Raw genomic sequence first — 12,256 nt, 5'->3', positions numbered from 1 at the left:
CCTATCTAAAGGATTTTTAAAAGAAGTACTATCTTCAATAGGAATAGTTGTTCGTTTAGCAAGAGTAGAAATAGCCCCATCAACTTTGGGTATCTTCTCCCAAAACTCTATTGCAACCGCTTGTAAAGGATACAATTTTTTAAACCTTGCAGAAGGATTAAAAGGAGTACCTGGCTTATTCCATTCCTTAGAAATCATGTCAGAAATAGCATCAGGAATGGGAAAAACCTCTGGAGTAACCACAGTAGGTTTAAAAACAGCATTTAAAAGTTTCCTGGGTTTAATATCAAGAGGACTAGCTTCCTCAATATTCAAAGTAATTAACACTTCTTTTAACAAAGAACCCATATACTCTATTTTAAATAAATAAGTAGATTTGTCAATGTCTGAGGAGGGATCTTCTGAATCAGATAGCACCTCATCAGAAGTGGATAATTCATTATTTTGTCGGTCATTTGAAATTTCATCAACTTTATGAGAAGTTTTAAAAGACCTCTTACGCTTATTAGAAGGTGGAAATGCAGACAAAGCCTTCTGAATAGAATCAGTAACGAATTCTTTAAAATTCACAGGTATATCATGTACATTAGAAGTTGAAGGAACTGCAACCGGTAATGTACTATCACAGATGGACACTCTATCTGCATGTAAAAGTTTATCATGACAACTAATACAAATGACATTAGGAGATATAATCTCCACAATTTTACAACAAATGCACTTAGCTTTGGTAGAACTGATGTCAGGCAGCAAAGTTCCAGCAGATACTTCTGAGGCAGGATCAGGTTGAGACATCTTGCAGAATGTAAGATAAAACATATATAAAGCAAAATTATCAATTTCCTTATATTCAGGAATGGGAATAAATGCAAATAGCATAGCCCTCTGACTTAGAAAAAAAGCAAGAGGCAAAAGCAATGGGGCAATAAATAATGGAAAAAGTTTGACGCCAAGTATGACGCACAACGTAACTAGAAATTTTTTTTGGCGCCAACCATGTCCGGAAATGACTCGCGTCACTAACGATGCAACCCTGTGTGAACCCCTGCGTCAACTACGACGCCGGAAATGACGAACTTGCGTCAACAGATGTGCTTTTCCGCGCCAAAAAATTCTCGCGCCAAGAATGACGCAATAAAGAGTAGCATTTAGCGCACCCACGAACCTAAGACGGCCCGCAAATTAAAACAAGTAGTCAATTGAAAAAAGACTAAACCCCAGGTAAGAAAAATATTTCTCAATATTAACTTTCCCAAATATGAAACTGACAATCTGCAAAAGGAAATACATGAACCTGACTCATGGTAAATATAAGTACAATACATATATTTAGTACTTTATATAAATGCATAAAGTGCCAAACCATAGCTGAGGTGTCTTAAGAAATAAAAACATACTTACCAAAGACACCCACCCACATATAGCAGATAGCCAAACCAGTACTGAAACAGTTATCAGTAGAGGTAATGGAATATGAGAGTATATCGTCGATCTGAAAAGGGAGGTCGGAGATGAATCTCTACGACCGATAACAGAGAATCTATGAAATAGACCCCCGTTAGGGAAATCAGTGTATTCAATACTCTCCACGTCCCTCTGACATTCGCTGTACTGAGAGGAATCGGGCTTCAAAATGCTGAGAAGCGCATGTCGACGTAGAAATCTTAGCACAAACTTACTTCGCCACCTCCATAGGAGGCAAAGTTTGTAAAACTGAATTGTGGGTGTGGTGAGGGGTGTATTTATAGGCATTTTGAGGTTTGGTATACTTTACCCCTCCTGGTAGGATTGTATATCCCATACGTCACTAGCTCATATACTCTTGCCAATTACACGAAAGAAAAGCCGGTGTTGTGTCGGTGCTAACTTCTGATGGGCCACTCTCATGCTACAAACCTCCTTCCCAGTCTATGCTCCTCCCCGGGCGCATCCCAGGAACACTGACTGCTCATAGGGAGAGACCCGTCACGTGTACAAAATTAAGGTGTTCTAGTAATTTTTAAGAAAATCGCGATGCCCTTATCGCCCAGCTCTAGTTTAAATGTGTTCATTAATTTAAAGCACATAAATTAAAAGTGCATTGTGAAATGCTATTCTAGAAAAAAAGTAGTTCTTCATTTACCCGTAATTTTTGTCTTTTTTCCAAAGTCTCATGAGTATTGAAAGTGCATATTTCAGATGCGCAACTCTGCTACATATTGTTTATATTCTATTGAGATGGTGATATGAGAATAAAAATATGGATGTTCCTTTTGTAAAAATAATTTAATTTGAAACCAATGAGGCAGTGTCAGTGGTGTAGTGACTGGTTAGGTCAAATTCTAGAGCAATTCCTTGCATGCCCGTCAAGATAGCATTGGTTCATTCAGGAAAGGGACATTTTGTTTTTGAAAAGACAAGCTGTAATGTAATTTAGTAGTGCCCTCTTAGAGGAAGCAAGAAAAATGAGAAAAAATCTGAATATAGGAAAAAATGAATTTTATTTTTTTTAAAAAAAGCTGTTGACTAAAATCTTTGCTGGACATCAAACATTCTCCCACAAAATAGAGTCCTAATGGGAAATGGTCTTTGTCATTTATGCCAAAAAAGTAGTTAGTGGTCTACAAGTAGATCTTAAGATTGTGTGGTTAATGCTACTAGCTATTGCCTTATAGTAGTAATATAGCTTTATGAATATTGTTGGTTCTGTAAGACACGAAGATTGGCAGATCTTTGCTTTACAAAAGAGCATTTTGGCATTCCGTGCACTGTATGGCCCAATTAATCACACTGTCAAACTTCCAATTATAGATCCTCAAGTTAGAGCATTTCTCTATAAAACGTAATAGTCAATGGTGTCCTTTGTAAGCTAATACAATATTTTAGACATCCTTATTACACTACTAGTGATTTGCCTGTTTACCCAGTTCATATACACAGCATTACACACCCAACACACTGAACTTTATTTCTAAAGTGTAACATTGAAGTCCATGTGGGTAGGAGTTTAAAGTCTTGATTGAAGAGTTTGGTTTCCTGATTATTTTCATCAACAGGACTGATAATGCTGTAAAGAATCACTGGAACTCAACCATCAAACGTAAAGTAGAGACAGGGGGCTTTCCAAATGGTAAGATGAGCAGCATCTCTGGGGAACATGAAGAAAAGGATGACTCTGGGTATCAGGCTGTAGAAGAGCAGGTGAGTTTTGTTCTGGCGATATTCAGAGTATATTTTGGTAGCAGGATTTGGGGGAGGGGTTGAATATTTTGAGAGCTTTATGGTATAATACTTGCCCTTTACTATGTTCTCAAAATATTTTCTTTATTTTAAAAATCAATGATTGTGTTGCCACCATTCATTTGGATAGGTGGCATTATTTTCATCCTACATTAGAACACTTTCTTTTTAAAAACACAATGAGTCCACGGATTTCATCCTTGTGGGATTATGCCTCCTGGTCAGCAGGAGGAGGCAAAGAGCACCACAGCAGTGCTGTTATATAGCTCCTCCCTTCCCTCCCACTCCAGTGATTCTCTTTGCCTGCGTTAGTGATAGGAGATGGCAAAGTGAGGTGTTAGTTTTTGATTCTTCAATCAAGAGTTTTTTTTTTTCATTTTTGAAACAGTGACAGAGTGTGCGGTTTTGTCTAGGGTGTAGCCGTAGTCCATATCAGTTTCTCTATAGTAGAGCATTTGATGGCTTTAGAGCAATGGGAACTGGTGGGACATAATTCTCACTGCAACTCCCATATTGTTATGCTGCCCTTCTCATGATGACCTAAGTGATCTCTAACTCAAGTCATATCTGTTTCCACAGGGCTATGGGAGGGAGAGGACCTCCTAAACCTGTTGGTGCTGTTGTGCTGTCAGACAGCGTTAAGGTAAGTGTAGTTTCTTGTGATTCTGGGGCACGTTTAATTTAAAGGGCCAGTATAATTTTAGAAGCAAATCTCAATTTTTTTTTTAAATTTCATTTTCTGGCCTTTTTTTGTAGTTTGGACTTGTTACTTGTGCAATGTGTTCGGATGCCAATGTGGAACCTCCTGTTCCTTTTTGTCCCTCATGTATTGAGAGGGCTCTAAGCTATAAAGAAAGAAAAATTCATGATACAAAATTGTCAGTGGTTGATGCCTCTCAGGAGTCTAACAATGAGAGTCAGAGTATGCCACAGCTTTCTCCCCAAACGTCCCAGCCCTTAACGCCCGCCCAAGCAGTGCCCTGTACTTAGTCTCAAGTTTCTGCTGCAGTTAAATTAAGGGACATAGCTGCAGTTATGTCTTCTACTCTTTCTGGGGCGTTATCTGCCTTTCCTATACTTCAAGGCAAACGTAAAAGGAAGGACAACTATGTGGTCAACTAAATTTCTGATGCTCTGGTGGCAACCTCGGACGTACCCTCCCAGGGATCAGAGATAGAGGGTATGGAGGTTCTATCGGAAGGTGAAATTTCAGACTCAGGGGGTTCCTTACTTTTGACTGATTCAGAAGTTGTTTCTTTCAGGTTTAAACTAGAACACCACCGCCTTTTACTAGGGGAGGATTTAGTGACTTTGGACGACTGTGATTCCACGGGAGTGGTCGTTCCTGAGAAATTGAGTAAGTTAGGCAGATACTTAGAGGTTTCTTCTTACTCAGAGGTTTTTCCAGTTCCCAAGCGAACTTCGGAGATTATTTCTAAGGAATGGGAGAGACCTGGTATTCCCTTCTCTCCTTCTATTTTCAAGAAAATGTTCCAAATTGCGGACGCTGTCAAGGAAACTTGGCAAACGGTTCCTAAGGTGGAAGGGGCTATTTCCACCTTGGCCAAACAAACTACTATTCCTATTGAGGATAGTTGTGCTTTCAAGGACCCCATGGACAAGAAGTTGGAGGGTCCTACTGAAAAATATCTTCTTTCTCCAGGGTTTGCTGTTACAACCTGCCGCATGCATTGTTATAGTAACCAGTGCGGCAGCTTATTGGTTCGATGCTCTTGCGGAATCTCTTAAGACTGAGACTTCCTTAGAAGAAATCCAGGATCGGATTAAAGCTCTGAAATTGGTAAACTCTTTCATAACAGTGTCTTCCCTGCAAATTACTAAATTGGCAGCTAAAAGTTCAGGTTTTTCTATTCTAGCCCGCAGAGCCTTATGGTTGAAACCTTGGTCTGCGTATGTATCATCCAAGTCTAAGCTTTTGGCAATTCCCTATAGGGGAAAGACCTTGTTTGGACCTGGATTGAAGGAAATTATCTCTGACATCACGGGAGGCAAGGGTCATTTCCTTCCTCAAGACAAAAGAAATAAGCAGAAGCAACGACAGTAATTTTCGTTTAGAAATTTCAAGGGAAATTCTTTCTCTTCCTCCTCTAAACAGGAAGGAAACTATTCGCAAGTCAAACTTGGAAACCCAACCACTCTTGGAACAAAGGCAAACAATCCAAGAAACCCGCCTCTGATTCCAAGTCGGTATGAAGGGTTTGCCCCTGATCTGGGACCGGATCTGGTTGGGGGCAGACTTTCCTTCATTCAGGCTTGGGTACGAGATGTTCAGGATCCCTGGGCTATAGAAAGTGTTTAGGGATACAAACTGGAGTTAAGAAATTCTTCCCCCCCCGAGGAAGATTTCTTCTTTCAAGATTATCTGCAGACCAGATAAAGAGGCATTCTTACATTGTGTAAGACCTAGCTTCCATGGGAGTAATTTGTCCTGTTCCAATACAGGAACAGGCACAGGGTTTTTATTCAAATCTGTTTGTAGTCCCCAAAAAGGAGGGAACTTTCAGACCTATCTTAGACCTGAAGAGTCTAAACAAGTTTCTCAGAGTTTCATCTTTCAAGATGGAAACTATTCGTACCATTCTTCCATTGATCCAGGAGGGTCAATTTATGACGACAGTGGATCTAAAGGATGCATATCTTCATGTTCCTATCCACAGAGATCATCAAGTTCCTGAGGTTTGCCTTTCTGGACAAACATTTTCAGTTCGTGGCTCTTTCTTTTGGTCTGGCCACGGCACCCAGAATTTTCACAAAGGTCCTGGGGTCTCTGTTGGCGGTTCTAAGACCGCTGGGCATTGCGGTGGCGCCTTATCTGGACGATATTCTAATCCAGGCGTCTGATCAGCAAACAAGGTCCCATACCGACATTGTGCTATCCTTCCTGAGAACTCACGCGTGGAAGGTAAATCTGGAAAAGAGTTAAATTCCGCAGACAAGGGTACCCTTCTTGGGAACTCTGATCGACTCTATATCCATGAGAATTTTTCTGACAGAGGTCAGAAAGTCAAAGATTCTGAATACATGTCGAGCCCTTCAGTCCACTCCTCGGCCGTCAGTGGCTCAGTGCATGGAGGTAATCGGATTGATGGTAGCGGCAATGGACATCATACCGTTTGCTCGGTTTCACCTCAGGCAGTGGAATGGAGATTATACGGATTTGTCTCCTCGAATAACCCTAGAATGGGAGACAATGTACTCTTCAATGGTGGTTGTCTCTGGATTATCTGTCCCAGACCTTCATGGGTGATCGTGACAACGGACGCCAGCCTTTTAGGATGGGGAGCAGTCTGGGTTCTTTAAAGGCTCAGGGTGTATGGACTCGGGCAGAGTCTCTCCTTCCCATCAACATCCTAGAGCTGAGGGCAATCTTCAATGCTCTTCGGGCTTGGCTTCGGATCAATTCATCAGATTCCAGTCGAGTGTATAGAATTGAGTGTTGGCGCTAACTGTTATCCTAAATGCCTGGTTAAAGGATAAACTACTCCTCCTTAGTAGTTTAAAAAAGTGTAGGTGCTAAAATTAGAAAAGGGGTTAACTGGCGCTAATGGTTAGATTAGCTAGGATAACACTACCAGAATGGTGACTGTTATATTAATAGACGGCTGTCCGTCAGAGTGAAGAATAAACAAGTGATACGGGTATCTAATATTGTCCTACTATTAACTGAAAAAAAACTATGTAGTGTTTCAATTCTTAATTTGATATAGTGGCAGCGTGTTTTAGTAAACAAAAATTGTGATGAAGGTATTTACCTATTTGGCATCGTCAATACTAATGTGAGTATAATACAAAAAATGTAAAAATGTTAAAATAGTTACGTGTATACGTCAGATGTGGTGGACAATTGAGGTCTATATGTATAGATAATAAGTGACAGATTGTGTAGTAAAAAATGAATTTCTATGGCTGTTACTGCATAAAATATTTATTCCTAAAAAAGTCAATAAAACAACAATCAATATAATTAAAATAATTCAAATATTATATTAGGGACGTCTCCCTTGCAATCAGTGATATCTGTCGACAAGAAGTTTGCTCAGCAGCAGTTAACTGGGCATATTTGGTGGTATGTAATACAGTGTTACTGCATATGTGAAAGTCTCAATTTGTGCAAATCGTAAGGTACCTTACAGCTAGAGATGTTTATGAAGGCTGACAGACCGGGCGTGCGTTGATTCTGTCCTTGCACCGGGTCTCAGTATGGTGGTGTATTCCGCGGCTTAAAGACAAAACAGCTCGCTGATGTGGTGATTGGCGGTTTGGGTCACACACCCCTTTTCTGATAAGTAGAACGTCTGGCGTTCCGTAGAAATATATCGGCCAATATATTAATATATGATGACTTATTTCTTTTACTGCAATGATGGTAGTTGAACTTAAGTCAGACAAATTTGTGCCTGCTGTAGCCGTGTTTAGAAACGGTTGTAGTGGTAAACGTGGATACTCGCTATTTGCTGATCAGATCCCTGGTCCTTGCAGCGGTTTTATCTCCTAAATCAAAAAATTAGAGAGTCCACAGGAGGGGCTGGATCGCAGCTTTTGCGTGTATTTCAATCTTTGATGGGTTCCACATAAAAACAAGCTTTCTGGAGTAAATTCTACGCGTTTCACCCTGAGAGGGCTTTATCAAGATACTCCAGGTGTATATTACAGACTTTTTAAAGGTGTACTTTGGATTTCATTGGTTGATTGCTTATTGATTCCTATTGGATCCGGTATACAACACCTCTTTTCATAAAGGTGGACTATAGGTGTTGCTTGTGCATATATATAAGGTGGTATATAACCATTATCTCCTGTATTACTAAAAATTCTTAGCATATTTATATAGGGTATTTAAAGGGCTATATAGAAGTGATAGCGTTTGTTGTATCACTGATTTTTGATACATACAACATTTTGATACATACAATGTTCTTATATAAATAAATCGAACAATATAACAGATATGAATCTATTATTGTTGTGACAAAGTATAAACTCCTGTGGTACTAAAAAACTTTGATTAGTTTAAACCTTGCGGAGTGTTTGAGGGAATATATAAGAAATAGATAGTGTATATTATGTCACTGATGTAGTGAGAATAATAAACCTATACCTGTAACTTGGACAGATAAAAGGATTCTATACCTATAAATTAATGTAGGCAATCTGAATAAAGAGAGAATTTTGATGAGTTTTCAAAGAGTATCTATAACAGACTATATGTGAATAACAAAACTTTAAGTATTCGGAGATATTGACTGTGCTAACAGCTATAAGGATAAATATAAGGGGATATCTAGAGTAAAATACTAAGTCACCAATGTGGTGTGTACGATCTGTGTGAGCGACAAAAATTATGCTGTGAAAGAAATAAAAGGTCAAGTATTTAACTAAAAAAGTACCAGATAGAATAAGAGAATTATAGTTATACTAATCAGGTCAAAACCAAAAATCTATAAGTTAAATAAAAATTTAATATAAATTATAGATAATAAACGATTTATAGAAAAATGGATATTTCTAGTTCTGAGTTAAGTCCCTGGGGTTGTAGTGTTTGTAGGGTGTATATAGTCTCTGATTCAATTCTAAGTAGTTCTACTTCTAGGCTGCCCCCTCTCCAGTTTTTGGTTACTTTTTTGATACCCCAAAATCTGAAATCTGCCAAGTTATTATTATGCTTTTCTTTGAAGTGTTGATATAAATATGTATCTTTCTTTCCTTTTTCGATTGTCCATAGGTGCTCACGGATCCTTTCTTTAAGGGTTCTAGTTGTCTCCCCAATATATTGTTTATTACATGTGCACTGTATCATATATATTATCCCTTTATCTTGGCATCTGATGGTACTATCTATTTTATATACTTTTCCTGTTTGTGTGGACTTATATTCCTTTGTTTTACAACTGTACTGACATGACTTGCAGTTTATACATGGAAAAAAACCATTTATATTTTCTCCTGATAGGCTAGTTTGTATTGTCTTGTTTGATTCATTTTTGAACTCACTCGGAGCTAGAATTGTTTTTAGATTTCTGGCCTTTCTATAGATGATATTTGGATATGGAGAGACTTTATTACCAATGACCCTATCATTGGTAATAAAGTCTCTCCATATCCAAATATCATTACATCAAATATCATTACAGTTGTAAAACAAAGGAATATAAGTCCACACAAACAGGAAAAGTATATAAAATAGATAGTACCATCAGATGCCAAGATAAAGGGATAATATATATGATACAGTGCACATGTAATAAACAATATATTGGGGAGACAACTAGAACCCTTAAAGAAAGGATCCGTGAGCACCTATGGACAATCGAAAAAGGAAAGAAAGATACATATTTATATCAACACTTCAAAGAAAAGCATAATAACTTGGCAGATTTCAGATTTTGGGGTATCAAAAAAGTAACCAAAAACTGGAGAGGGGGCAGCCTAGAAGTAGAACTACTTAGAATTGAATCAGAGACTATATACACCCTACAAACACTACAACCCCAGGGACTTAACTCAGAACTAGAAATATCCATTTTTCTATAAATCGTTTTCTATAATTTATATTAAATTTTTATTTAACTTATAGATTTTTGGTTTTGACCTGATTAGTATAACTATAATTCTCTTATTCTATCTGGTACTTTTTTAGTTAAATACTTGACCTTTTATTTCTTTCACAGCATAATTTTTGTCGCTCACACAGATCGTACACACCACATTGGTGACTTAGTATTTTACTCTAGATATCCCCTTATATTTATCCTTATAGCTGTTAGCACAGTCAATATCTCCGAATACTTAAAGTTTTGTTATTCACATATAGTCTGTTATAGATACTCTTTGAAAACTCATCAAAATTCTCTCTTTATTCAGATTGCCTACATTAATTTATAGGTATAGAATCCTTTTATCTGTCCAAGTTACAGGTATAGGTTTATTATTCTCACTACATCAGTGACATAATATACACTATCTATTTCTTATATATTCCCTCAAACACTCCGCAAGGTTTAAACTAATCAAAGTTTTTTAGTACCACAGGAGTTTATACTTTGTCACAACAATAATAGATTCATATCTGTTATATTGTTCGATTTATTTATATAAGAACATTGTATGTATCAAAATGTTGTATGTATCAAAAATCAGTGATACAACAAACGCTATCACTTCTATATAGCCCTTTAAATACCCTATATAAATATGCTAAGAATTTTTAGTAATACAGGAGATAATGGTTATATACCACCATATATATATATATATATATATATATATATATATATATATATATATATATATATATATATATATATATATATATATATATATATATATATATATATATATATATATATATATATATATATATATATATATATATATATATATATATATATATATATATATATATATATATATATATACATATACATATATGCACAAGCAACACCTATAGTCCACCTTTATGAAAAGAGGTGTTGTATACCGGATCCAATAGGAATCAATAAGCAATCAACCAATGAAATCCAAAGTACACCTTTAAAAAGTCTGTAATATACACCTGGAGTATCTTGATAAAGCCCTCTCAGGGTGAAACGCGTAGAATTTACTCCAGAAAGCTTGTTTTTATGTGGAACCCATCAAAGATTGAAATACACGCAAAAGCTGCGATCCAGCCCCTCCTGTGGACTCTCTAATTTTTTGATTTAGGAGATAAAACCGCTGCAAGGACCAGGGATCTGATCAGCAAATAGCGAGTATCCACGTTTACCACTACAACCGTTTCTAAACACGGCTACAGCAGGCACAAATTTGTCTGACTTAAGTTCAACTACCATCATTGCAGTAAGAAATAAGTCATCATATATTAATATATTGGCCGATATATTTCTACGGAACGCCAGACGTTCTACTTATCAGAAAAGGGGTGTGTGACCCAAACCGCCAATCACCACATCAGCGAGCTGTTTTGTCTTTAAGCCGCGGAATACACCACCATACTGAGACCCGGTGCAAGGACAGAATCAACGCACGCCCGGTCTGTCAGCCTTCATAAACATCTCTAGCTGTAAGGTACCTTACGATTTGCACAAATTGAGACTTTCACATATGCAGTAACACTGTATTACATACCACCAAATATGCCCAGTTAACTGCTGCTGAGCAAACTTCTTGTCGACAGATATCACTGATTGCAAGGGAGACGTCCCTAATATAATATTTGAATTATTTTAATTATATTGATTGTTGTTTTATTGACTTTTTTAGGAATAAATATTTTATGCAGTAACAGCCATAGAAATTCATTTTTTACTACACAATCTGTCACTTATTATCTATACATATAGACCTCAATTGTCCACCACATCTGACGTATACACGTAACTATTTTAACATTTTTACATTTTTTGTATTATACTCACATTAGTATTGACGATGCCAAATAGGAAAATACCTTCATCACAATTTTTGTTTACTAAAACACGCTGCCACTATATCAAATTAAGAATTGAAACACTACATAGTTTTTTTTCAGTTAATAGTAGGACAATATTAGATACCCGTATCACTTGTTTATTCTTCACTCTGACGGACAGCCGTCTATTAATATAACAGTCACCATTCTGGTAGTGTTATCCTAGCTAATCTAACCATTAGCGCCAGTTACCCCCTTTTCTAATTTTAGCATCAGATTCCAGTCGGACAACATAACGACAGTGGCTTACATCAATCATCAGGGAGGAACGAGGAGTTCCTTAGCAATGACTGAAGTAGCCAAGATAATCCGATGGGCAGAGGCCCATTCTTGCCATCTGTCAGTGATCCACATCCCAGGTGTGGAAAACTGGGAGGCGGATTTTCTGAGCAGGCAGACCTTTAATCAGGGAGTGGGAACACCATCCGGAAAATATTTTCCAATCTGTTTCTCAGATGGGGTCGGCCGGAATTGGATCTCATGGCATCTCGTCAGAATGCCAAGCTCCCAAGATACGGGTCCAGGTCCAGGGATCCCCAGGCCCAACTG

The 12,256-nt window shown here is 37.6% G+C and overlaps 1 protein-coding gene across 1 annotated transcript in view; it reads left to right on the top strand.

Annotated features, from left to right (window-relative positions):
* MYBL2 (MYB proto-oncogene like 2) overlaps positions 1 to 12,256 on the top strand; it is a 214,011-nt gene that overhangs the window by 71,728 nt on the left and 130,027 nt on the right. The window contains exon 6 of the mRNA XM_053716325.1: positions 3,036 to 3,180. Within this exon, the coding sequence (XP_053572300.1) occupies positions 3,036 to 3,180 (145 nt within the window). The remainder of the gene's footprint in view (positions 1 to 3,035; positions 3,181 to 12,256) is intronic.

This window comes from Bombina bombina, chromosome 1, assembly GCF_027579735.1.
Source record: "Bombina bombina isolate aBomBom1 chromosome 1, aBomBom1.pri, whole genome shotgun sequence".
Taxonomy (NCBI): Eukaryota; Metazoa; Chordata; class Amphibia; order Anura; family Bombinatoridae; genus Bombina; species Bombina bombina.
This window is presented reverse-complemented; position numbering and strand designations above follow the sequence as displayed.